This window comes from Ipomoea nil, unplaced genomic scaffold (assembly GCF_001879475.1).
Source record: "Ipomoea nil cultivar Tokyo-kokei standard unplaced genomic scaffold, Asagao_1.1 scaffold3321, whole genome shotgun sequence".
Taxonomy (NCBI): Eukaryota; Viridiplantae; Streptophyta; class Magnoliopsida; order Solanales; family Convolvulaceae; genus Ipomoea; species Ipomoea nil.
In genome coordinates this window covers 739,674-766,220 of record NW_017619749.1, presented here as the reverse complement: position 1 = coordinate 766,220, position 26,547 = coordinate 739,674, and the positions used below count along the sequence as shown (strand labels likewise).

At 38.6% G+C, this 26,547-nt stretch overlaps 4 protein-coding genes and 2 non-coding genes across 9 annotated transcripts; all 6 read right to left on the bottom strand.

The window, feature by feature from the left end:
* Window positions 1-364: 364 nt before the first annotated feature.
* On the bottom strand, window positions 365-437 carry TRNAE-CUC. Its single transcript has one exon. It is a non-coding gene; the product is annotated as a tRNA-Glu (tRNA).
* A 68-nt stretch (window positions 438-505) lies between these two features.
* On the bottom strand, window positions 506-578 carry TRNAE-CUC. The gene has a single exon. It is a non-coding gene; the product is annotated as a tRNA-Glu (tRNA).
* Window positions 579-1,608: 1,030 nt separating this feature from the next.
* Window positions 1,609-4,754, bottom strand: LOC109170519 (uncharacterized TPR repeat-containing protein At1g05150-like). Its single transcript, XM_019319672.1, has one exon. It carries the CDS (start codon window positions 4,372-4,374, stop codon window positions 1,954-1,956), a length of 2,421 nt encoding a protein of 806 aa, XP_019175217.1. The 5' UTR covers window positions 4,375-4,754; the 3' UTR covers window positions 1,609-1,953.
* A 1,342-nt stretch (window positions 4,755-6,096) lies between these two features.
* Window positions 6,097-10,018, bottom strand: LOC109170599 (protein ACCUMULATION AND REPLICATION OF CHLOROPLASTS 6, chloroplastic). 2 transcript variants are annotated; one of them, XM_019319787.1, is made up of 6 exons: window positions 9,424-10,018; window positions 9,022-9,246; window positions 8,471-8,731; window positions 7,398-8,343; window positions 7,080-7,213; window positions 6,097-6,579 (listed from the first exon to the last, which is right to left on the bottom strand). In XM_019319787.1, the coding sequence occupies exons 1-6, from the start codon at window positions 9,946-9,948 to the stop codon at window positions 6,289-6,291; spliced, it is 2,382 nt and encodes a 793-aa protein (XP_019175332.1). In that variant the 5' UTR covers window positions 9,949-10,018; the 3' UTR covers window positions 6,097-6,288. The 2 variants fall into 2 exon arrangements, with proteins under 2 accessions (XP_019175332.1, XP_019175333.1); XM_019319788.1 differs by having other exon boundaries at window positions 8,471-8,728.
* A 431-nt stretch (window positions 10,019-10,449) lies between these two features.
* On the bottom strand, window positions 10,450-12,829 carry LOC109170611 (V-type proton ATPase subunit c1). The gene is made up of 3 exons (XM_019319804.1): window positions 12,570-12,829; window positions 12,168-12,453; window positions 10,450-10,855 (listed from the first exon to the last, which is right to left on the bottom strand). Exons 1-3 carry the CDS (start codon window positions 12,643-12,645, stop codon window positions 10,723-10,725), a joined length of 495 nt encoding a protein of 164 aa, XP_019175349.1. The 5' UTR covers window positions 12,646-12,829; the 3' UTR covers window positions 10,450-10,722.
* A 3,276-nt stretch (window positions 12,830-16,105) lies between these two features.
* LOC109170359 (lysine-specific histone demethylase 1 homolog 3) lies at window positions 16,106-25,555 on the bottom strand. 3 transcript variants are annotated; one of them, XM_019319435.1, is made up of 9 exons: window positions 25,378-25,555; window positions 22,746-25,166; window positions 21,834-21,975; window positions 19,382-21,715; window positions 19,191-19,284; window positions 18,532-19,019; window positions 17,177-17,887; window positions 16,995-17,069; window positions 16,106-16,719 (listed from the first exon to the last, which is right to left on the bottom strand). In XM_019319435.1, the coding sequence occupies exons 2-9, from the start codon at window positions 24,941-24,943 to the stop codon at window positions 16,645-16,647; spliced, it is 6,117 nt and encodes a 2,038-aa protein (XP_019174980.1). In that variant the 5' UTR covers window positions 24,944-25,166; window positions 25,378-25,555; the 3' UTR covers window positions 16,106-16,644. The 3 variants fall into 3 exon arrangements, with proteins under 3 accessions (XP_019174980.1, XP_019174978.1, XP_019174979.1); XM_019319433.1 differs by having other exon boundaries at window positions 25,406-25,555; XM_019319434.1 differs by lacking the exon at window positions 25,378-25,555 and having other exon boundaries at window positions 22,746-25,326.
* Window positions 25,556-26,547: the final 992 nt, after the last annotated feature.

The following is a 26,547-nucleotide window of genomic DNA, read 5'->3' as shown; positions in this document are numbered from 1 at the left end:
AAGGATCTGGGCAGTTTTTAATTGTATAGTTGCCAGTTTTCTTCAGTTGCTCTAGACAACTGTTGACTATTAGTTTGAAAGTTGCGACAACTGTTGACTATTAGTTTGAAAGTTGCCAACTTTTTATTCAAACATGGTTATTGCCGGACATGAACTGTTGCAGTGAGGTATCCATTGCTGGGAATTGAACCCAGGTCTCTGGAGAGAAAACAGAGTATTTTAACCAACTAGACTATAACAAAAACACATTATTTTTTTTTTTGAAGGAACAAAAACACATTATTAGGCGTTCCCAAATTGTAAACGTATACTGTAAATGAACTGTTGCAAAGAGAGTGCCTCGCCGGGAAAGAGCAAAAAAGAGTTCCGTTGCCGGGAATCGAACCCGGGTCTCTCGGGTGAGAGCCGAGTATCCTAACCGACTAGACTACAACGGAATCACGTTACTAAGTCTTCCCAAATTATAAACATTGGAAATCAACTGTTGCAAAAAACAGCAAAAAGGTTCCGTTTCCGGGAATCGAACCCGGGTCTCTCAGGTGAGAGCCGAGTATCCTAACCAACTAGACTACAACGGAAACATATTACTGGGTCTTCCCAAATTGTAAACATATACTGGACACGAACTGTTGCAAAGAGAACTCTGCCAAGCCGGAATCCTAACAAACTAGACTACAATGGATCACATTGCTTGGATCTTCCCAAATTCCTTCCAGATTTACGTGCTATTATCCCACATTTATTTTTCTTTGTACAATTTAGAAACTTAACGCTACTACCAACAGTATGCATACAAGATAAATGAATCGTACAAGAAGATCAAACTCGATCAAATGAATGTTAGTAAGAATCGAACTCACGATATTGAAGTACAATAATAATGTTCTACTTACCTTTTGTGTGGCACGCATATATGAAAAGACATTAACTTTATTAGTCAATTCTCTAAATATGATTCAAAAAGTTAAAGATGGTTGAAAAAGGAATTGCCTACATGAGTAACTCAATTGGTTTCTGCATGATAGATTGGCTTTGCATGACAAATTATAGACAAAAACGCATGATCAAACCTTGACAATATGAGAGTTTGACCCTTTTGGACACAGATCCTTGCATTTAATGGACCACTGAGTCATTCCTATCAGGCTAGAGTGTGAGGGGTCTTGTGAAGAGTGTTTTCTCCTTTTGTGGGCAACTACAAGGAATTGATGAAAAGAGAGGTTTGGCAACAGGAAAAGGGTAATGGAGAAGCAAATGCCAACCAATCTGAATTATTAAAGACAGGAGATTACAGATCATCATATGTCAAGTAATTAAAAATGTTTCCGCAATTGTAGTTAGCTCCACTCAGAAGTCAGACCAATTCTTTTAATGTAGTAGTAAAAAGACTTTAGCTTTTTATATGATTGTAATTGTCATCTCACCAGCTCATCACCACTGCAACTAACATTCCGTTAACTAATCATAATAAACACTATTATGCTTCATCATCATCATCATCACTTTACACTTCAAAGTTCAAACAACTTCATCCCCAATTCACATCATGTCTCCAAGAAAATAAAACATGAAAAAAACCCAGACTGTTTAAGGTTGAAAGATCAGAACTTGGACACACAGATCAATCATTTTCACTTTTGACAATTAGGGGAAAAAAAAAAAGGTGTTTACACAGGTAAACTTGATGCATAGTCAAGATCAGAGAAAGGTACATGGTTCAATGGAAAAATAAAAACTTTACACCAAGTGAGCAGACTCAAGAAACAATTCATGGACCTTCTAAGGAGTTAGAAGAACGAAAAGAACCCACCCGGAAAAGAGCCACAAGTTTTCTACAGTGGGAAAGACAAAAGAATGGATTATTGTACAAGATCATGAATCCACTGAACTCGAACAGCTAAACACGATGCAGAAAAGAGTACACGAGTGTCAATAAGACGCGAACTTGACTAGCTAGCTGGTGGCAGTTGTGGCAGCGGGAGAAGAACTTTTCGAGTGCATACCAAACCACATACATTTATCTTTCACTGCATCAGACCCACTCGCGTATTCTTTGAATTTATACTCTTCCTGCTTGCAGGTGGGGGGTACTTTTCCTTCGCTGTAACATTGGCTACACAAGCTGATGTGTGATTTCGTTTCCTTGAAGCGTGATCCAATGATAGGGTAGCGGCAAGTTGCACAGCAATGGCTGCCATGACGATTCCTGTCCCCAACTTCAAGCTTCAATAAGGTGTTCATAATACCAAAACCCCAATCAGGATCATCAAACATCACGAGGAACTCTTGGAAAGAGACCAGTGAGGTGTCCACTTCCCCATGAATTTCTAGAAGTTCACTAGCCCCGTGGGAAGGAATGTATATGGCTCTCAACAGCTTGATGTACCTCTGGGCATCAGTTTTCCTAATTTGTGTGCCACCCTCGTTCACAGGCCTCCACAGAAGCGCATCATACACTATGCGTTTTCGTCTCTCAGGAGTTCCTCCACATAAAGGGGCAAGAAGAGCCAAAAACATGCCCAAATCCACTCTCCCTGATTCTGAATCATCTAAAACAGAGAGGATTTTCTGGTTTATCGCTTTGACAGCCTCTACAAAAGTATCTGGCTTCAAGAAACAAAGTAACTTGCGGAGAATTTCCTCTAGTGAAGCCTTGCGTATCGATTTCTCAGGTGCACCGCTCCCTGAATAGGAGACTGGTACATCAGTTTCATTCATTACCTTCCTTAAGGTTTCAACATCACAACGTTTCAGTCTAGTAATCCTCTGAAAAGCCCTAATATCAAGAGCAGTGGCTAACTCTGGCCGTAATGAAGTTTTCTCACCAACAGTCTTGAATTTTGAAGGTTCCACAATGACAAAGGCTTCCTCCGCGTTGCCACTCCCATTCCCCTTCAACCGCCTTTTCTGAAGCTGTTTCAAGTGTGCTATCGCATCATGCAATTCCACTCTGTTTGTCATCTTCAACGCTTCCTTCAAAGACTTCTTAGCATCCTCGTTTTCACCAGCCCCCAACAACGCCACAGCCTTATTCAGCTGTGCCCTCCAGTGGTTCGGCCAAACAGTCAAGACTCTCGTGTACATCTCCGAAGCTCTCTGGTACCTCTGCATATCCATATAAAGTCCACCCAAATTGTACAAAGCATCAATATGGCCAGGTTTCAAATCAATAGCTCTCTGAAACTCCTTAATCGCATTATCATCATCCCCCATGGCATGCAAAGCAGAAGCAAGATCACAGTGGGCATCAGCATAATCATTTTTCATATAAATAGCCTCTTCAAGTGCCTTAACAGCAGCCTTATACTCACCCACACCAAAAAGTGCACTACCCAATAACTTAAGAGCCCTAAAATGAGTAGGACATAAAATTGCAGCCTCCCTATAATGCTCACAGGCACTAATCACCATACCCTCACCTTCAAGAGCAATTCCAAGATTCACATGGATTTGAGGAAGGAGATAAGCCCACTGATTGCCACCGGCTTCTGCAGCGTCTAAAGCAAGAAGAAACTCTTCTTTCGCCTCACGGTGCCTCGAGAGAACATACAAACAGTTTCCAGCTCTGAAATGAGGTCTCACATCAGCAGGCTGCAACTCACAGGCTCTCTTAAAGCTCACCAATGCCTCCTTAAATAATTGGTGATCATACAAAACTCTACCTAAGGCCATATGGCCATCAAAAGCTTCTTCCCTTGACCTTGCTCCGTCAGCCCTAGACCTCAAAACACCCAATTCTTTGACAAAAACGGCGTAGTCGTGGCCGGACTCGTCCCAAACAACCCGTTTATCGGAAAGCTCGGAGGAAGGCCCCAATTCCCGGGACCAACCGGGGTCGGAGTAGACATCGGAATTGTCATTCTTGAGCTTCCCATCCTTGGACTGCTTAGCTTTAAGCCTTTTTATGAGGATTTCGAGGTCGTCAACGAGTTTCCAAGTATCGTCGAACACTATGCCGTGGTTAGGCGAGGCCGCCCAGGCCGCGGTCCTCTGTTTCTTGTGCGGCTCCATCACTCGCTCATCAGCAATCGACGACGACGCCTCTTCCGAAGCCATCGAAATCCCGTTATCATTTTCCGGCTTGAGTTCGAGGCCCAGCGCGTCAAAGTCCCGGTCGACGTCGCCAGCTCCGTCATCGTAAGTACGTAACAGGCCGTCGAATGTGAGACCCTTCTCGCCGTCAATGAACTCGCCGTAGGTCCTGAAAACCTCGTCGAGAATGGCATTGATTTGCTCGTCGCTGAACTTGACCCGGGGGTTCACGGCGACCACCAAAGCCGCCATTTCCTCCCGATTCAGACCGCCGTCCCTGTTCACATCGAATTGCTGGAATATTCTCTTCACCTTCTCAGATCTGCTCCCCCTCGTCGACATTTTTTCCTTTCAATTAGGGTTTTGAACAACAATTCAAAACCCCAGATTCCAAAGTCGCGAATTTGGAAACCAAAAATTGATAACAAAGGGAGGTCGAAATCCAATTGAAGATTGAATCTTTGAACGAGGGTTTTTACAATGGAATTGGAAACAGAGACGATAGGGTTCGATAGAAAACAAAAATAAAAAATTAAATCTTGGATAAAGGATAGGGCTGCGGAAATGGATTCACCTGGGAAGGCAAATCGGGTCAGAAATATGGAAAATCGTTGAGCTTAATAGCTCATATGTAGCATTGGATCCACAGAAGAAATGAAATGATTGTAGTAAGAGAGATAAACAGACGACTCTTTTTTTTTTTTTTTCTTTTTCATTTTATTTCTGGTGGCTATAATGATGGTTTGATAGGGGTGGTGGGGCATACTTGGATTGGAACAGCAAATTAGCTGTAACGGATTTTGTTGTTTTTCTTTGTTTGGTTATGGTAATTTATGATCCCACTATTATCCCAAACTCATATTCTAAACTTTAACAGTGTCTTTGGATAAAAATTAAATTCTTCTACGATCAAATCTTAATTTGTGGAAAATCTTTGATGACTTATTTATTTGCAATTTTGCATGATATTGACAACATTTCTGAGTCCTATTTGCATTTTAGGTGGGTTGGTCTGGTACAAGAAGTTATGGGAAAGACTATATAAATATATTACAACATTTATAATTCGTGAATTTTTAATGATCGGCATGTTCTGCATGTTATATCTTATACCATTCTATGTTCTTTTTGAAGCGTGTTAATCTCTATGTTCGGAGCTAAGCATCTCCTACTCGTTGGGATAAAGTTTTTCCTTTGCAAGGGCCTTCTGCAATCCTAAAATAGTCCATGCGAAGCTTTCAATAAGAAAGATAGTCTTGTGTGTAAGCATATATTAGGTTACTAGTTTAGACTAGCACTACAGATATTATTTATATAGTTATTTAAGAACCCGTTGTGCATGAGTATTAGTCTAAAGATGCAAAGAGGAACCAACTTGGTTGGCGTGAGTTGCCGTACACTCTTGTCCCTTAAGAAATGTCGGAAAAAATCAATCTGGCCAATACTTTGTCCCTAAGCCAGCCCGATGCGAACAGGAATTAGTCTGAGTATGGTACGAGCTTTAAGGTACCCAGGATTAGTCTGAGTATGGTTCGGACTTTAAGGTGCTTCATACAGTTATGGCCTGCTCATGACACCTCGTGGTCTGACAAAAAAAAAAAAAAAAAAAAAAAAAAAAAGATGCAAAGGAGATTCCTTGGTTATTTAGAAATTGTTTATTTGTTGTCGTTAGACATGACCAGTAATGGAGAGCTTGTATTAGAAGAATCATACTAAATGCACACTTTTAGATAGTGATTATAAATTTCTCTCAATAGTGACTATAAGTTTATCCTATCACCTAAAAAAGAGCAATTATTATTGTGTGGACCATATTTTGTATGCTTTAAAATAATGTACATTTAGTATAAAAATTATATACATTCAGTATAAAAATAATGTACATTATATTCAGAGAATGTAAATTTTTGTGTATTGAGTGTACATTATATTATATAATGTACATTTAGTATATTAAAAAAGGTACTGCAATTAACTTTGTAAGATAGTACTAACCAATCCAACCGCTCGAGACATACTAATCAACTCAACAACTTCAAACAATTAGTAAATAGACCACTAATATTGTAAGGCCAAAGAATCAACTCATATACTAGATTCGTAAGCAAAAAAACACTATTAATGGAAAGTATGGTTTTTTCTAAAGAACCTCTACTTGACAAAAAAGGAAATTATTAAGCCATGATTAGAATATATGTGGCACAAAGGAGTTCATAAATTGGCTAGAATTTACATTGATGAACATATACACCCATATTATGACTTGAGGACAGCTCCTTCTACAATTCTCCATCCAGATTTTCCACAGGAAAGCTCATATCTTGTCGTGTATGTTGTGCTGTATGAGTCATCGTGTTCAGGATGAGCTGCATCAGTCAGCTGAGCAGATTCTTCAAGAGTTGCTTCCACAATGGCACGCCGCCCATCAACTGAGACAGTAACACTGTCAATGGTGAGGTTCTGCAGAGTATAGTCCCAAAACCAACCATGCTGTGCGATTTCTGCGGCGCGGTCTGTCCAAACTTTTAGCATCTGACCATCCAAGATCTGCCATCGTAGGACACCATTACGTCAAAAGTAAAGTTAGGGCCTCCACCCAACAATTCCCACCCCCCTCTCCCCCAAAGAACCAGGCAAACTATACCATGGGCCAGGGTCTACCTTGCATTGCAAACCCTGGTCCAAAAATAACTTTTAGATTCTGTATCTATAGTTGATAGTTTTGTTTACACGTACAGAAACTATTAACTGAAGGTACAGAATTTTTGTATCAGTCCATGGTATAACAATTGAAAGAACCGCCAGCCTAATGGACTCGAACCCATGACCGCTCTGAGGCCACTAGTTAGTATAGCCAATAGTGAAGGCGCAACTTTATTTCTTTATACCGCCACATTTTCGAGGCAGGGTGCTAGACTTGGCTCTTCAAGCTTCCGCCCAACAATCCCCTAGCCATTTGGTGTTGGACTTGGCCCTTCAGGCCTCCGCCCAACAATACAGAACACCATGCACCAGCAATCTCAAATAATATCCAAAGTTTTTCTCACCTCTGACAGCTTTTCAAGACGATGGTCAGGTCCCAGAGCCTGAGATTTAATGTTCTGCCACTTGCGAACGAGGCTTTCAGCAAACCTGGCTTCCATTCTAGGAACTTCCTCAGATACTTCAACTTTTGAGGGGCCTGAAGATCAGAGGAAGAAACAAATTTCAGATATACAGATAAACTAGACTGCACTCAGAATGTGCTCTTATCAACCTACAGATAGAGAGTAATAGTAAGGCCAAAACAAAGGAATGGAGATAATTCCCTTGATAGAGGATTAGTAACAGAAAGTGGAAAGTGAAAGCAGATAACTATTTCATACCTATGCTGACAACATCAGCAGTAACAGATGATCCGTCATCTTTACGTAGAATGGAAGAGTCAGCTCTATTAGATAAAAACTTTAACCCAATTAATGTCAGCAACCCAACAGCCACACCTGCAGATGTAATCTTAACAACAAGATCTTTTATTTTTTCAGTAATCATTTCTTGCTCCTGGTCATCAGAAGGTGATCTCTCGGCAAAACCAGCCATGTTTTCTGGAAAAGTTTTGTCACCATGACTCAGCTCGTCACTTTCTGTTGCTGTATAAAAACTGTTCCCATGCCGTCTAACACTAGTTTCCCCATCACCAAGGGGAATAACCTTCTGCAATGCCTGAATTGCACTAACCTTCACACTATCAAGCACTGCAGTAGCTTCAGCCCCAATTCTTGCAATAGCTGCAGCAGCAGCCAAAGGTGAACCACCAACTCCCTCTAACCTCTCTAAATATCTCAAGACCATTGGGTCATCATAATAGTCTCCAAGCTTGAATGTTATGGATTGTGTCTCCCTAAACCTGGGGAATACCACTTCCATCAACCACGTCTCCAACAACTTGCAAAGTCCAGGAAGCAGATCATCTTCGTTGTCATCTCTGGAGTGTTCTACAACAAAGGTTACAATGGATGGATCTCTATATGGTGAATTCTCATTGTCTAAGCCCAACCATGAGCGACATTCATCAACTTCTCCCACAAGAAGTGAGCAAAGGCCCCTCTCTAATGCAAAGTCAATTTCACGATTTTCTCTGACAGTATAGACAGATACAGAACTCCCAAGAGTTACTCTAGTTTGCTGAAGTTGTTGAAATAGGTTATCAGCATCTCTGATGAGATGAGGTTTTTTCCCAACAAAAGCTTGAGCAACAAGTGCAAGTGCAACCCCATAGACTTCAAAACTTTCAGCAGGTATATTACTTGGAGTGGCAACAAAGAGATCAACCTTTTACAAAGAATGAAGAGTCAATACATCAAAAACAAAGAATAAAATGCAATCAACCAAAAAAAAAAAAAAAAAAGTGAAAAAGAAAATAGGAATTGAAGTTTGATAGGAGACTGAAACTAATCACCTGCTCTGCAGCTGTCATATGATAGAAAGCTTCATTCATAAAATCTTCTCGTGTAAAACCACCAGAAATGGCACTTGCACCTCCTCCTCCAACAGCCCACAAGATATTACGCACTCCTTGAAGCCCTTCCGCCCTTCTTGTCTGATAATCATCACCAAGTGGTAAAGCAAGAAGCTCTAGGACACAACGTGGATTGATCTCTTCCAGTGTCTCATCAATTTGTGCCTGTAGATCTGATGCAAGGCTACTTGCACCTTCTTCCTGCATATTATAACTGACTGATAAGATAATTTCAAGATTGCATATGCACCAAAACATAAGACACTGAAGAAACCTACAAATATCTAGGAGCAGTCCTTTGCTCTGCCCAGGTAGATTTTAAAATGTACATGAAGACTGAAGAGCTAAGTGCTCTAGACTTGATTAAAAGCTAAAAGTTAGTCCATAATAATTTCCCACACAAATTGCTTGTTATGTATTCATAATCACCCTGAAATGAAAAAGATTAAAGGAGGAAAAAAAAAAAAAAAAGATGCAACAAAAGTCAGTACCTGTAGTAACTTCAATGCCCTTTCGAGAAAATTACATCCTTTAACAAAATCTGGTGGAGAAAGTGCCATAACATCCCTAGATAAGTCAACGTAAGCAAGAGCCATTGTTAAGACTAAATCTTGCTTGAATGTCTTAGAAAGACGCTCTTTCAGCAAACTTTCCCCAATCTGAAGAACCAGTTCAGTATCGCCTGATTCTTGCAACACGCACAATGCTCCTGGAACCTGGAAAGCGGACCATACACTCATAAGATTTGAACTAAATAGATTTGTATGCATTTAAAAAAGAAAACACAACATTAAACAACAAGATTTTAAAAGAATAAGTATAAGTATATACACACCACAATTGAATAAGGAATCAAAAATTACTGAATTAAGTTGAAGGAGATAGAAATGTACCTTATCCCATGGAACTTGAGTGAGAAGGGTATCGAACTCATGATTTGCAAGACCTTGGTTGTAATCTCGGCGTGAGCTAGGGTCAGCAAGGGTTTCACAAGCAGCTTGAAGAATCTGGCGTCGGCTAATCAGAGCTTCATGGCTATATCCATATTGCGGCGGCTTCGAAATGCGTGCCTCATAGGCTCTTCTTATACCGTCTCCTAGGAAGTGAGGTTCGGCGCCGAGCACTCTGTAGAAGTCTATGGGCAAGGAGACATTGCGCTCCAGAATGTCAAGCGGGGGAGTGAGAGTAGCGGTGGTGCTTTTATGGTCCGGAGGGTCGGGAGTAGAAGTGGAAGGAAGGAATTGGAAGTCGGCAAATAGGCGATCGGCCCATTTGCTGGCAGAGAAGGTGGTGGGTGCGCTGCTAGCTCCGCCACTGACGGCGGAGAAGCGGTGGAGCCTTCTAGCGTTAGGCGGTTGCAGCGGTGGCGCAAGCCTCGGACTGCAGATTCCCAAGTTTAGATGCGTTAAAGCATCCATTTTGATGCGACTGAGCTCACAATTCGAAACCAGACAGTAGAGATTTTTTGAGATGATGGTGGCTCACTGTTGAAACTTCAAGGGTGCCATTTTTATTTTATTTTATTTTTCACTTTTTGGGCCCATATTTTTCAGTAACGACGTGGTAATTTGGGCCCAAGGCCCAACAATTCTCTTCTACATTTTCTTAGTTGTTACTAGGTCCAATTGCAAGGCGAATTCTGATCTTAAATTGTATATTTTTAATATTAAAATTCTGAATTTCAAAAATATAAATTATGCTTTTAAATTTTAGAGTCATCAAATTGGATATTTTTAGATCCAGGTCTACGGAATAATTTGCCAATTTGGCAGAATAACATTTGGAGTTGTAATGTTTTTGCTATTTTATGTTAGCATGCATCCTGATAATCCAAGTTTCCTGATTTAATCAAACTATATATTCTAGACTCCATAAATCTGTCTTTCTTTGTGCCAATGAAAAAGTAAATCGAGCTAATCTAACTTTGAAACTCAACACGAACAAATTCGACAAGACGACACAAACAAGTATTACACAATTCCCTTATGGTCTTTTATGATAACTGATGACAGTTTTATTGAGGGCCGAGGGGAGATCTAATCTACAACAAAACATCAACACATAAATTAGCGAATCTATTAGCCAACCAACCCCATAAGTAATCTTTGGTGAAAGAGAAGAAAAAATTCCACAACCAAATAGCCTGAAAACAACATAAATATGCGTAGAGACAAATGTGCTCTGCTCTTCCTCTATTCTGCTCTAGATTGGCCAGCGCGAGAAGAGAGGATGATTCCAACAATAAGTCCATAGAGAGCCAGAGCTTCGGCAAAAATGAGGATAAGAATCATCCCTACAAAAAGCTTGGGCTGTTGTGCGTTCGCTCTGAGGGAAGAAGAAACAAGACTGTAAGAACCCAAGTAATGTTCACCAAAGCCATAATGGAGCATATAACAGTTAAAAGTGAAGCAACAGATTAATGATATAAGTGATGCATCATAATAACCAGTACAGAAGGCCCAGAGAGCAGTTATTTAGAAGCTTTGAGCTGCACAACAATTACAGTACGGGAATTCAAATGCGCCTTCTAAAACATATAGACTTCGTTTAGTATATCATATTTTCCAATGACAAAATACATGAGCATAATCAGGAAGTGGGCAGGGCATACACAGACAAGAAAACTTAGATATGTGGCTAGAGAAGTAACACATAATATATTGCAAACATTGGCATAGATATCACCAAAACAGGCTTTGCAAGTTTATGAATCAAATGTCAAACTGTTGGTTATTTGTTACACTTGAAACAACAACAGTAAAATTATGCTTGAAATGAACAAAGCATGAACTGGCAATGTTCATTTGCAGTCCTACCCACTAGAGCAAAATCCACAAAAATTGGCACGGTCTCTAAAAGCCTATTCAAGCTGAAACATTTTCAAATGCACACGGTACAGAGTAATGCATACTGGCCCTATTTGGTAAAATAGTTAGCCTATCAACCAATTTCGGCTTATTTGACCACTATTAGCTGTTTGACTTGGTTAAACAATCAATATAAGTGTTTGATTAATTATCTTTTTATAACTTATTGCTCCAAAATGCTAAAATTCAAAAAGCCGCTCATTTTAGCTTTTTCAATTAGCTTTCTGATAAAGTCAATTTGTACATAATCAGCTAACAGCTAATTTACCAAACATTTTTCTAAAATATGCTAATGCTATCAACTAGTCAAACCCACTAACTCAATCAGCTAATAGCTAACCGCTAACAGCCATTTATCAATCTCCTGTCTACTAGGAGAGTGATTCTGCAGCTCCAGTTAAAATGTCAAATTATCAGTCAGAAGAAGACAGAGTAGCAGTACTCTTGAACCAAGAAAAGTAAAGGGTTTTTGTACATTTATATACAACCATATTCCAACTCTAAAATAATATCAGAACAAACCTAAACAATATTCAGAAAAAAAAGATTCTTAACTAGAAACTTCATAATTTTGTAGCATGGCATCAAACAAATAAAGCTTAAATGATTAATACATCACATCATCAGATCAGAAAACACCAGTATTGTTAGCTTCGGAGAACAGAAAGTAGGGCCTAGGGGGTTGAATTCAATCAATATAGCAAATCAATTCACAATATGCAAATAAAACCAAAACCACAAAAAAGAAGTGAACGCAGATAAGGTGTTACCTTACACCTGCATCACCAACAATTCCAATGGCCATGCCAGCAGAAAGGCCAGCGAGGCCACAAGCAAGACCAGAGGAAAGGTGAGCGTAGCCATCAAAGAGGTAGTAGGACTTGGTCTTAGGGTTAATACCGGTACTTATGATCACGGCAATAATCAAGCCGTAAATACCCAAAACACCAGCCATAACCACTGGGACAATCGACTTCATGACCAGCTCCGGCCTCATCACACCCATCGACGCCACCCCTACCCCACTCTTTGCGGTCCCATAGGCAGCTCCCATACCTGCACACACAAGATTGAAAGAGGAAAAAAGCTGAAATTCACAAAAACACAATTGGTCGAGACTGTATGTAAAAATCGAATCATAGATCCGTGCGAGTGAAGGAGAGATGATGTACAGGAGAAGACGAGGGCAGCAGCAGCGCCCAGGAAGCCAAAGAAGGGTGCCGTCTCATCGCCGCTGAAGGTTGACATCTTTTCAGCTTTTCAGCGAATTCGTATACGTCGGATCTGCAGAAAAACTGTGTAATTGATCAGATCTGAGAAGCCCTTGGCTCTTGCGAGTTGCGAATGGCACTGCACAAAAGATTTTTATTGGCCCTTGTGTTGCCGTGTTGGGGAAAGGATATAAAATTCTTCCTTAAAATTGTGGTCTTGGGCTTGTCTCGACGACCCTAGATTTTGGTAGTTGGCCTTACAATGGCCTTTCAAATTTTCACTATATATTTATCTTTGAACTGTAAACTTATTAGTAAAATTTAAACTCTAAGGTTGATTCTTAGTAAAATTCAAACACTACAATTACAGATGATTAGTTCTGAGTAGATTTTAACACTACATTTGTAGATGCACCCTACCATTGGTCAAAATTCAAATCCTATGGTAATTCTTAGTAGGATTCGAACACTACATTTGTAGATGCACCCATTGGTCAAGATTCAAACTTTACGGTAATCGAACACACTTCGTTATTGGTCAAAATGTTATAAGTGCATCGAATACACTTCATTATTAGTCAAGATTCAAGATTTAAACTTTACGATTGTAAATAAATCGAACACACTTCATTATTAATCAAGATTTAAACTCTACAGCGATAAGTGCATTGTCCATAAAGTGACAAACTAATACGTAGTATGACTTTATAATAGTGTCAACCATTTATATTCGTTAATCATATAACTTAACAACTAGATTATAAATTAAGCAAATAAAATCAGTCATATTTGAAGGAATATTGGCCCGATTTGGTAAATAATTATTAACTGATAGTTGTTAGAATGTATAATTAATTAATAACATTAGCTGATTGTAAAAATGTATTTGGTAAATTAGTTGTTAGCTGATAATTTGGTATAATTTCATTGAAAAAGTTGTTTTGAACAGCTTTTTAAATTTTAGCATTTTAGGGTTACAAAAAAACTAAATAACCAAACATTTATTTTAACCCAGTCAAACAATTAATAGTGGTCAAATAAACTAAAATTGACCGATAAGCTAACTATTTTACGGAATAGGGCCATTATCTTTCCTTTTCCTTTCCGCATAGCAAAACTCTATTACCTATAAATGTACACACCACAGACAAAGTAGTGCCGAGTTGTCAAAAAAAAAAAAAAAAAAAAAAAAAAAAAAAAACCATAATGAGAAACCTGCAGATTCAATATAGAATTATGCAAAATGGGTTGTCTTCCTAAACTGTTTTCATATGAAATTATGCCCAGATAACATCACCAGGTATAATGAGATTAATGTAGTGAGAACTTGGAATGTAAACAAGACAATGTTTCATGCTCACAAATGAGAAACTTCTCATCATTTGTGCATTCAAATACAGAATCTGTTCGATTTTAGTACATGCAAAATCATCATCCACCAAGATATGTGCCACCATAGTTTGAACCCACAATCTGAACTCCAGGACATTTCTGAATATCTGAATCTGCATGACTACGTCCAAGGCTCGTATTGGAGGACCCTGCAAATTCTATCAGGGTTGTGGATGGACTGAGGTACCAACAAAATTATGTACAGCAAGCGAGAATACAAAACCACAGTAGGAGTATTTGAATATGCTAGTGACAACAAATTCACCATTAAACCGGACTGGTGAAAGTGTGCAACCTCAGCAAACTGCAATAGGATCAGTAGAAAGCAAAGGTAGTAACAAAAATAGGAAAACATGCCAACATGTATTAACTTCCACGGTTGTTCCTAAAAATAAATAAGGCCACTAAACCCCCCTAACCCAACACTACCAAATGCTGACAAACATAAAAGCAGTATAGTGCTAATTTACAATTACAAGTGCGAAGGTTACAGCTTCTGTCTCTTCATGTGCAGAGGTATGTGCTAATTTCCAATTACAAGTAACCACTAAAAGCAAGAAACAGTGAAGTGTACGCTTGAAGCTGAACTAATTATCCCAGCCCTCCCCCAATTCATTTTATCCCAGGTTAGGTGTGGGATAAAGTGAACCCAAACATTGGCATTGGTGTAATTTGAGTGTTGAAAGTAGGTGCCCACACCTAATCCCCAAAATCAAGATAGTTCAGTTTATGCAGAATAAAATTGTCAATAAGAACTATCCAGAAAAGCTCCCCATATTCAAAGTAACGGAGATAGTATAGAGAAAGCACACTTCACAATATACATATTTATTGTGAAAAAGAGAGAGAGAGACTCAACTCTGTCCATCACTTCAATGGCATGGACAGAGTTCAAAAGAGAACTGTTCATTTTACTAATATTACGGAATTATCAACTAAGGAATCTCATCTGCAGATTGTACATCTAGAATTGTAATCAAATTGTTAGATTAACCATATTCTGTATGCTACTAGAAATTCTTTTAGGCAGATTATAGTTGAAGAACAGGACTTCTCATTCATTGTCATTAGCAGTTATCAGCACCGAGAAAACATTGAGGTTGAAATTTGGGTGCACACTGGAGACTTCTAGTTTCCAAATTTGTACATAAAAATGAATGCAGAATTCCCTTAGTATCCCATCTACCTTTTCCTCTCTCACACAGTAGAAAAGCAATATTGTCCTAACTCAATACCTTCATTTGTTTTTCCACCATGAATGAGTCAATGAGTAACGTGTGGATTAGACTGCATCAGCTCTCAACTTTCAGCAGTTAATAATTCTCAATATATTTCATGTGGCAAAAAACAGTAGTACTACTGAATTACTGATTATCCACAATCTTCATGCAGAGGATCAACAATTTCATGATCCATTCTTATAATCATTTTATTCAATTAGAAATTACACCAAACAAGCACATAGTTGCAGGAGAAAAATTAAACAGTGCTTGAAGCAAAGAAGAATAACTCACTCATAAAGGCTGGAAGCCTGGAAGTATGACATCCCAGGTCAGAACTGATCTTCACCTGTGAACAAATAAGAAATGTAAGCAAAGACAAGGAAATATTGATTTCATAATGACTAATACTCAGAAGTCTACGTTTGTCCTTATCCACAGAAAATAGATTTTGAAATTCATATGTCAAGTATAATATGGAGTTGAGATTTTGATTCATTTCTGCAACTGGATTTTCAGAATTCTACTTCCAGTCATTTACATTTATGTTTTAAACTTTCAAAGGCAGAGGAAAACATTACATAGAGGGGGCTATTGAGTATCTTACAATCTTACCACTGAACCACAAATGAAAGGTACTGTGCACAAACGGAGGCACACTTTGGCACTTGAACCAACTGAAATCCCATTCATCTCTTCCTTACCCAAAAACTCATTTACACACTCATTTCAGTTCTTTTACCCAGCACTCATACATCAACTCAAATGTGTAGGAGACCTTGCTGAACCAGAAGCAACTAAGAGACAAAACTGAAAAATAATGCCAAAAGCAATCAACAAGAGAAGTATGCGATTCAGAATTGAAATGACATGTGATGCACTTTAGAGGATAAGAATAATCTGCTGTATATTTGAAGTCATGATAATGGTCCTAAGCTGTACAAATCCCAAAACTAAAGGAAAAGTCAGAAAAAAGTCAGGTTTAATCTATTGCGAACCCTCAAAATGAAAATTTAAGGGGTCTTCACATTTTGTCCTAAAGCTAAAGGATACAATCTTTAGGTTCACCACTCCAACTAACAAATTCTAAGTTTAATTGGAGATAATCACCATCTCAACAGATGCCTATCAGGGCAATGGGAATGATAAAGTATATTCGATGGATGATGGACAGGGGCCTTTGCCACCTCAAAAGAGTTGTTTCTTGTCACAATGCACCTATAATGATTGCAATATCTCAGGCGTGCATATAAGGAGACAAATTATCAGGGCTACTGATTACAAACAAAAATTGGCAGGTTTCAAGAAACCCATCTTTTTGCACGTTGCAATCTTTTATGGCAAAAACTTCTTGCACATGGCATAGAAGATCTTTCTTCATCCAATGAACTTGCATGAGCACCAAAACTAGATAAAATCATCCTTCAGCTTGGTCGTGATTTTGCACCTGGGTTCGTGGACATATTCCTCTCAATCAACATGTCCACAAAGGCACGAATCTGCATAGTTAGCAACAAACAAATCAAGAGTTTATACACAAATTAGATATAAAGTAAGCTGATCTAAGGAATAAAATGAATAAACATGGAATGGGATTTCTTATTCATCACCAATGGAAAAGGCAATCATAAGGATCCCCAACCTTCTCACATAAACTCTTTCTTTCTCCACACATTTAAAATTGCAAAGCATCAGACTTCTATCAGCACATACATAAGAACAAAGATGTAATTTTGAGGTACATTATTCATCAGAAGATAAAATATGCCAGTACCTTGTTTTTACGCTTAAAATCTAGAAACGCGTGCACTGCCATTGCCTTTTCGGCATCTGTGGCCTGTTCCATGACCTAAATAAACAAAGACAATAAGTGCAAAAGAAAATCAAAATTATGTAACTATAATTAAAGAACTAGATTGTGTTGAGAGGTAACCGAATGAAGAGGGAGGTGCTGACCTTGGTGGCAGTTTTCTTCATTATTGACTTATAACCTTCTCTATCAATCTTTCTAGCTTTATAAAGAGGCATCAGTAAAGATGCAACATAATCCACAATAGCCTGTTTAATTTTTTCGGCTCCTCTAGGTTGATTGTGTGTTGCCTTAGTTACTGTAACTTGTGAAGCAGAGCTCTCATTAGCAGGCATATCATGCCTTCTCAAAGGTAATTTCAAACTCATGTTTGAATCCTCCTCGTCCATTACATGCATTACCTGGTCATAGAAATCTGAATTAGCAGCTGCTGCTTGACATTGCCACATCTCAATGGCATTGTAATCCTTTCCTAGACTATCTGAACTATCAACCCATGCTCTAGTTAATATGCTGCTGTCCACAGGAGCACTTTCTCCTGAGTGTTCTCTGAAGTTGAACTGACATGCATTCTCATTTGAATGGCTGTGCTGTGAACGATTATCAACAGGAATTCTGGAACCATCAAGGTTAACGCCAGCAGCAGAGAAATCAACAGACCAGTTCTGTACTCTGCAGTTCCTGGAATCTATTTCTGATAAGCAATCCTGCTTTCCTATTGCACCACCAGACCAATTCCTTCTAATATCAGACTCATCCATTAGTGGATATTGTTCCCGTCTAGCAAATTTGTGAAAAGAGGGTATCTTCGGAAGCAGCAATGTTGTATTATACTTGGCACCAGAAGAAGCATAGGCCTGCAATGGTAATAACAATTATGATCAGCAAGAAAACCCACTTACAAAGTAAGAAGACCACATAACAAATATATAAGGAGTAAAATAGATGAAAGAGAAGTAAATGCAAGGCAACAAAATTGAAAAATGGAAACTGTGAATGAAAAAATGGAATTCACATGAAATAATTTCAGTTTTCTTTCAAAGTCACATTCAACCTATGCAACTCTCCATTTCCAAAAAAGTAACAAAGAATTTCCTAAAGCTGCATATGATGAATGTGATTTTAAGACCAGATTTCTTTTTTAATGTCTTTTATTCCCTTGCTTCCCTTCATTGTTGTTTTCTTCCTTTTCTATTTCCTATCTTCCCTTCTTTCTCCATCTTATCATTGACCATGCAATTTATTTATTGTATCTAACATTCTGCTTTGCATTTTATCACTCCATTAAAAGTGATAAGATCAAAGATTTTGAATTAAGTGATAAATTATACACTTCCTTTAGAAGGTTGACAAGCAATCAAGAATGGAAGTGAAGAAATTGGTAGAAAAACAATCATCCTTACAAACATAATTGAAAAAAAGTGCCTTAAATGTTATATTGTTAATTCACAATAAGGAAATCCCATAGAGAAGTACTATAGTGCAGATCAGATAGACAAACCTCAGCAGCAGCACGAGCAGCGGCACGAGCTGCTTCTGCAGCTGCAATAGCATTCTTCTCCTCTTCTGTCAAAGGGAAATTTTGGCCTCCATCAATTGTGGCATTTTGCCTTCCCACTGAACCTTGAGAAATTGGTGGTTTAACATCTGATTTTGAGTCAGCGGCAATTTCTGACTTTGCTGGTTTGATGTTCATTTTTTTATTGTTTGCATTCATAGGTAATTGGCTTCCAGCAGAAGTTGGAACTCTCAGGCTTCTTTTATTTTCTGGTGCCACTGCAGTTGTACGTAGAGGAGGTTTTCCAGATGCAATACTAGATTTGCTCTTTGGTGGGATGGCAACAGTTGATTGCCTCAATTGTTTCAGACCATTAGACGCCTTCTCCTTGCGGAAAATTTCTATCCACACACTAACAAGCTGGCTTGCTATGGCTCGTATATCACGGCTTGTATGCACACACACTTTTTCTTTTACAGTTTTTCCAATACCTATGTGAAGTTGATTAAAAAATATATTAAATTTTAACTATAGGAAACGAGATGTATAGAATTAAAAATAAAAACAAACAAACTATAGCAGAAAAGTTGTTCAACCAGCTATGAGAGTCATGTAGAACAGATGAAAAGGAATTCAATGACAGAGAGATAGAAAGGGTATACCTGATAAACGCACTGCAACTAAATCAGTTGAAACAAGTACAAGCAGACGAACACAATGGCGCAAGAGTTGAGTCCCATCCTTTCCCATAGAATCCTGTAGAAATAGGTCAAATTGAATAAAGAGAATTTTCAATTATTATGCAGTAGCAACTATGTGAAGTTGAAATCACTGGTGTGAAGGAATGACATACCAATATCCAAGAATTAAGTGTACTGAGACCTTCTTTAGTTCCAGCAAATGATTTTAAAACTTCCACAGGAAGATTCAACAATGCCTTGAGCAAATGTAATCTTCCAGGGGTTGTTTTAGCATTACAAAACATGTCCCACAGTAAATCCCTGGTCAAAATCTGGGTGCCATCTAAAGATTTCTTGCATACATTTGAGAGCTCTACGGCCTCAAGTCTCCTTATGATGTCCCTTACTTCACTCTCTTCAACATCCAAGTGTCTGTTTGCATCCTCTGCGGCCTCCACTTCTGCAGTGAAATCAGTACCTGTATTGAATATATTAATTATCCGCACAGCCTCCCGAAGCCCACTCATCATTGCGCCACCAACAGTATCAGGATGCTCCTTGCAGGTAGCTTCACCAGCAAAAAAAAGGCAGTTCCCAACAGGCCTCCCTAATATGTCATAATCTTCTCCAGATGACCCCACAGCAACGTAAGAGTAAGCTCCATAGCTGTAAGGGTCCCTTCCCCAGTCAGTCACCACAGATGCAACTGGATTGGGTACCCTGCTCTCACCAAAAAGTTTGCGAAGCACCGATAGGGCATGGTTTACATGATCAGATGAACCAATATGTTGACCATCTAAAGCTGCTTTTCCAACCACCAAGGCTATAAGGACAGGTGCACCAACGGTTTTTCTAACATTCCAGAACATAAAGCATTGCCCTCTACGATCTGTTTCTTCAGCAGTTGCACCAAAGTAATCAACTGAGTCATCCCAAAAAACCTCAGGAAACTCCAAAACAACTTTATTAAGAACCCCAAAACCAAGCCGCTGAATTGACAAAGATTTCCAATGGGGCAAGGGGGGTGTAAAGTTAATGGCTCCTGCCTTAAGACACCCAAGCGGTACTGTAATCAGAACGGCATCCCCTGAGAACTCTTTTCCATTGGATGTGGAAACTTTGACCTTGTTAGTTAATCCATCGCTGGTTATACTACTCTCAGTGTTATACATAATATCAGTTACAGCATGATTAAAGTGTATCCTTAGGCCTTCTCCAAGTGATTCAACAACAGCACTGTAACCCCCTTTAATCATGCAGTGTGCTCCTCCAAAACCTCCATATACATCATCTTGATTCCAATGAGGAAGAGAAACTTCCTTGAGCAATGCTGCGCATCCATACTCCAAGTTTGCAAAGTGCCAATCCATTACCCTTCTCTCAAGAGGACTCAGGATGTCTGCTTTAAGACAATGATTGTCACATACTTCATCAGAGGCAGAAAGCATCTCAGAATCCATTACAGTATTCAATGATTTCTGTTTGTTACCCACATAATTTATTCCAGAAAGAGCCATGCGACGTCTTTCGAGGGCATATTCTAAGCCATCCTCAAGAGACATTTTTGATGCATGTTCCCCCTTCTGAGCAACTAGCAACAGCATGTCATCCAGTAAGCTATTGTATTCTGCTTCAAGTGCTTCATCCAGATTCGCAGGAACTTTCTCACCAGTTACAATATCATAGAGAGGACAGTCACTGTTAAGAACTGTCAACTCAAGGCCTAATTGGGCACAAATAAGGGAAGAAGGATCTGGTCTTCTTTCAGTCGCCACATCTGCCTCAATACCGGTAATAATGCTAGCACCAAGATCCACTGGGACAGAGAGAGAGGAACGGTCTGTAAAAACACGCCCCCCAATTCTACTCCTTGCCTCAAGCAAAGTTACATGATAACCTTGACGCTGCAAGTGACTTGCTGCGGTTAAGCCAGCAGGACCAGCTCCTACTATGATTATTTTCTTTACTTCTGAATCACTATGAGTTTGATTGTGATAATCCCTACTGTATGGTTGAGAAGTAAACGGACCTTTAGAAACCTCAGGTTGCACAAAAGTTATCCCACCAGCCTTGGCATCATTTGGAGAAAGTGAATTTGGATCTAAGACATGCTGCAACTTTTCATTCTCATCTTTGCCAGATGTCTCTGACATAATATTATCAGAATTGGCCAATGTATCACAACAACCATCTCTCTGGTGGCCATCAGGAGGACAGTATGCATGCTCTGTAGATGTCAATAATTCTGAGGCTGGAGTATCAACAAGCTGCCTATCTTTATGATATTTTGCTGCACATTTTTCATTGTTAGACAAAATATCATTCTGCATAGCAACAATCTCAGAACTCTTAGACTGGCCCATAATAAAACAAACTCCATCATCTGACTCAGCAACGGAAGCTCCTGATTTTTCTGTAAACTTTTCTTCTTTTAATATTTTCAAGTTGTGCTCATGACCACTTTCAGATATATCCTTTTTGGAAGCAATTCCGAAATTTATATAACCCTGTTAATAAGTGGTAAAGGATTACAAACACAATACAACCATAATTTGCATTGAAGAAAAAGGAGTTAATTTGTTTTCTAAGCCTTGAAGGAAACAGCAAAATCCAATATGAACTTACACACTGATCAAGAAATGTATAAACATCCCTGACTAAAGAAGCATTGGGTGATCCATGAACCGAAGGAGTATCAGGCATTCCACATTCCGAAAGAGGTAAAATGCGACTGAGATCTTTCTTCCAAAGGCTCAAAATGCGGTTCCTGCATCCACAAAAACAGAGTAAATTAAAGTGACAGGCAAAACCATAACAGGGAGTACATTCATATAACATATCATCATACTCTACAATGAAAAGAACTATATTCCTAAAACAAAATATTTACAGCAATCTACCCATGTTAATACTTCACATAAGATCAATGCATCCAAGGGACATGCAATGTGTTCATCTAAGCAAATCAAGAGAATTTTAAAACCATTTAGAAGGTCTAAACCTAGCTTAATTTGAATATACATTTCCTTTGAATGTTTGAAAGATATGAGTTCCATTCCAACTATTAAGCAAATTATCAAGTTCCTTTTCCGATATCCATATGGCATTATTGCAAACAAACAAACAAAAAATCTGAAACTATGCAATAGCATATTATGTCAGCAGTATCGAGAATATTAAAGTACCAAGCATAATACACCGAGCTACTTCTAACATTGTAAGAACAGTCTTATCAGAGATTATTTTAGCCAAACTACTTCCATTTTCCAACTAATTGGGGTCAGGTTGTCTGCCAACATTTGGCATGCACACACAAGAGGATAGGGAAAATTCAGGGGTAGACATTATATGGAAAAAACATGGCAATAAAAAATGAAAAGAACAATGCAAAATTGATCATTTTCTAGTTAGCAAGGAGTAAGTCTTGCTCATGAAAGCAAGATGCTCCTTAAGGTGAAGAACCATAATTTTATTCCATTGGTGTTAAAAAAAAAATAATAATAATAATAATAATAATAATAAAATAAAAAAATCTACCTGCATTGTAGATATTCCTGAAGCCCACCTTTGCGCTTCAGTACCTCCTTAAATTTTATCTTTTCAATTGGGCCAACCGCACGAGCTTTCAGCCCAACAGAAACAGCTGCATCCCCTCCATTTTCAGCATCCAGAATTGTCAATGAAGAAGGATCAAGCTTTCCCCTTTGTTTGGTTTGCCCGCTATCACCATCTTGATGACTGATAAGAAAATCCTGCCCTTGAACCAGAACCTCCCAGTCAAAATCCCCCTCATAGGCCATGTCCCCATGCCTGCGTTTTTTTGAGTTTCTTGCAGCACGTTGACGACCTAACATTCTATCGTCCTTACTTTCATCAGGCATAGACCCTGTCTCAACCTCATCAGGCCCTGGTACATTTGAAGGTGAAGAGGATCCATTATACGCTTCATCTCCAGAGAGATAATCACAACTTTGAGAAAATGCCCCTCTGTCCATCTCATCAAACAATTGGAGGTGATGGCTAATGGAATTACAATTCTCTGCTGCAGCAACATAATTGTTGCGAGCTACTTCTTTAGAATAAGAATCATTACCATCCCCATGGTGCACTTCACCAGATGCTGAAGCATCTTTTTTGCCTGAAGAAAGTGAGGCTTGAAGTGGCTCATCCACATAATCAGTAGGAATTTGGATTGAATCACGACAACCACCGGCAGTAACTTGTTCATATAAGGAGTCAATAGATTTCAATGAATGAACTTGATCTTTTCCAATATCCTTTTGACTATTCTCAGATTCAAACCTCACATCAGTTTGTAGAGCCATATCCATATTCCCTTTAATTGCTGATGAGCCTGCTAAAATTCTTTTAGAAGGCAATAAAGTTTCACCCATGACAATTCTACTGCTCCCCTGCAATGTATTTTCAGCTTGTCCATTCAATGATTCATTATTAGAACAAGACTGTAAATCAATTTTCAGAACAGGAGAGTGGACATTGTCATCTGTATTTAATGTATGGACATTTGGCAGGTTGTCAGAATTAACATCAGAATTCCCTTGTGATGCATAATCACAAACCTCAAGTGTCTCTTTGTTTTCAGAAGCCACAGATTGGCCTACTTTGCTGGTAGGAAGGTCCTTCAAACTATCCTCAGAAGCAGACTCTTGACAAGAAACAGAACAATGCTCTGTCAAATTATGAGTCTCTAGTGTGATGCCACCCTGATGACCAGTAGTCGAATAATCAACTTCATCACATTGGACACTTGAAACATTATTCGTACATGCCTGCAAACCAAGTTCAGATGCTTTGGGTATCGTAGCAAGAACTGGATGTTTTAAAATTGCTTTAGAAGACACATCATCTAAAGTATCACACTGAAATGTTGCAACATGGGGAGAAGGACAATCATGCTTTGAACATGGATCTACCGAAGCATCACCACCACATCCAGGTACTTCCTCCACCAATTTTTCTGATGTCCTTCTGGATATGGACAAGATATCCTGTGAGATGCTACTAGAGCTTAAGTTAGATCCGTCACCAGAAGTTTCAGTTACCTTCCCTAGTTTCAAACATGAAGAACTGCGAGATTTTTTTGACAAATCAGACTTTCGCAAAAAGGCAGACAATGAATCTTCTAAAATACCATCTGCACTGGAAGCGTTTCCAACATCTTTATTCATAGATCTCTGAACTTCCAAAAAATCGTCAGAATCAACTCTCTCTGGAATAAAAGAAACACGAGACCTCTTGCTTTTCCTTTTACATCCTTTTTCAAACCCTTTATTAACTGTTTCATCACATAGAGCATCAGCATCCTTCTGCTCTCTCTCAACAGTTTTTGATGGCAACTCTGCAGCCAAATCTTCATCCTTCTGAAAGGCATTCAGAGATTGAACTGGTAACTTCGTTCCACTGCCAGATTTTCCTCCTCCACATGGCACCAATCCACCATCCTTCCTAGGACCCTTCAGCTTCTTCCAAAAACTAGCCAATGTATCATCCATGCCCACCAAATCCTCGTTCTTGACTGCCTGTTTCTGCATCACATCCTCCACCCCTGTAACTTTATCTCTACCACCATCCAATTCCACTTTGGTCTTGTATTTCTTTCCTTTTAACTTAAACATATACCCAATCGGCTCATCGTCTCCCGAATCAAAATCCATCTCCAAAGCCTTTGTCCTTCGCTTGGCACTAACCTTATTAACACTCCCTTGCTCCCCCATCCTACCTAGGGTTTCAAATAAACTCCACCCAAATACAACCCTAGCAAAGATATCTCCTCACAAGAATCAGGCAACCACTGAGTTGGAGTTAAATGAGCATGGCAATTCAACCTTTCATCAATAAACACACCATTCATATCTATGCATAAAATTCACCTGTCTCTAAGAATTCTTCACAATTCACAAGCTGACCCACCACTCACGACACCACCATTGAGAATCCCTGCAAGTTCAGACAAAACAACACACATTCAGCAACTCGCGCATTCATTCGAATTAGTAAATCCTCAAAAAAGTGTAACCATGCTTTTCAACTTCAAATGCATTCAAATATTGCACTGATTCGACATAACAGAAATTTTGAAATTCAATAAACACACAACAAGAACAAGAACAACAACAACAACAACAAAACCTAGGGTTTCAAATATTACATGAATCGATGAGAGAAGAAGATCAGACTTGATAGTTGGAGCTTTGGGAACGGTGCTAATGGAGCCTTTGAATAGAGCGAGACTGTGAGAGTTCCGTGCCCAAATTAACGAAGCTTGCCAGAGATGAGAACGTCAGCCTTGGCCACATCACGGTGCAACCTGCACTTATGTGATTTTTGGCGTTATACTGTGAACACAACACAAAATTGGGGATTCATGAAATCTAACCAAGACGACGTCGTACCGTGACCCACGAATAATCATCCAACAAATATGGGAAAAATAAAATTTGATACCTTGACTTTCGCGTGACCCCTTTTGGCCTTTTTGTACCTGCACATGAGTTAATCCCCTTTTCAACCCCTCAATTATTACATTTTTCGATTTTAGTCCTTGAATTAAAATCAATCTATAATTAATGAAAGTAAAATGATATATGTACTCCAATGGAGTATAACTTTTACCATATGTCTAAATTTTATTAGGTAAATAAAAGTGAATGAATAAAAACAGTGGTTTAATTTGTTGTTTCAATCAATCAAAGGATGACACCTCAACCAGAAGTAGATGTAGGGTTTGGTTGGTAAATGACGAATTCGCTATTTTGGTGTTTTGTCCGGAGTCAAAACGTTGAAAAAATCGTCTGGTTTTTGTTCCAAACCGCTGAAAACTAAAAATGTATCAATTTAGTTTTTTGTACATTTTTAATCATCACACGCGTTCATTGAATATAAATCAAAATGAGTCACTTTTGCACAATACATTTTGATATTTTCTACCAACATACGAGTTCATTCTTTTATTTTTGTCATTTTGTTATTATAAATTAAAAATCGATCAATTGTGACATATGATTATTGAAAATGTATCAAGTTAGTCTTTCATGGACCTTTTTTTTTTTTTTACATCTTTATACACTTTTACAATCATACATTTTCATTAATTATAGATTAACATTGGTGAAACACAATATCTTTACAGTAAACACTATTTTTAAAATAATAAATAATTTTTGTATATAAGAGCAAGAAGAAACAAACAATTAATAGTAAAATGTAATTCATTGAATACATCTATTTGTTTTGCCTATTTGAATCTTTGTTGCAAAATGTATGGTTAGAATTTTATAAAAAACAATTACAAAATTAGGTATGAAATTTGTATTATTGT

Excerpts from the sequence above, each read along its gene's own strand:
- LOC109170611 (XM_019319804.1), bottom strand. The coding sequence starts at position 12,645 with ATGTCAACCTTCAGCGGCGATGAGACGGCACCCTTCTTTGGCTTCCTG. Across the intron at positions 12,454-12,569 it reads TGCTGCCCTCGTCTTCTCCT|GTATGGGAGCTGCCTATGGG; the intron begins GTACATCATCTC and ends TTGTGTGTGCAG. Across the intron at positions 10,856-12,167 it reads GTTGGTGATGCAGGTGTAAG|AGCGAACGCACAACAGCCCA; the intron begins GTAACACCTTAT and ends TTCTTCCCTCAG.
- LOC109170599 (XM_019319787.1), bottom strand. The coding sequence starts at position 9,948 with ATGGATGCTTTAACGCATCTAAACTTGGGAATCTGCAGTCCGAGGCTT. Across the intron at positions 7,214-7,397 it reads TGCTGATGTTGTCAGCATAG|GCCCCTCAAAAGTTGAAGTA; the intron begins GTATGAAATAGT and ends TCTGATCTTCAG. Across the intron at positions 6,580-7,079 it reads GTCTTGAAAAGCTGTCAGAG|ATCTTGGATGGTCAGATGCT; the intron begins GTGAGAAAAACT and ends CTACGATGGCAG.
- LOC109170519 (XM_019319672.1), bottom strand. The coding sequence starts at position 4,374 with ATGTCGACGAGGGGGAGCAGATCTGAGAAGGTGAAGAGAATATTCCAG.
- LOC109170359 (XM_019319435.1), bottom strand. The coding sequence starts at position 24,943 with ATGGGGGAGCAAGGGAGTGTTAATAAGGTTAGTGCCAAGCGAAGGACA. Across the intron at positions 19,020-19,190 it reads AGTTGCAGTGCGTTTATCAG|GTATTGGAAAAACTGTAAAA; the intron begins GTATACCCTTTC and ends AACTTCACATAG. Across the intron at positions 17,070-17,176 it reads TGAAGAAAACTGCCACCAAG|GTCATGGAACAGGCCACAGA; the intron begins GTCAGCACCTCC and ends TTGTTTATTTAG.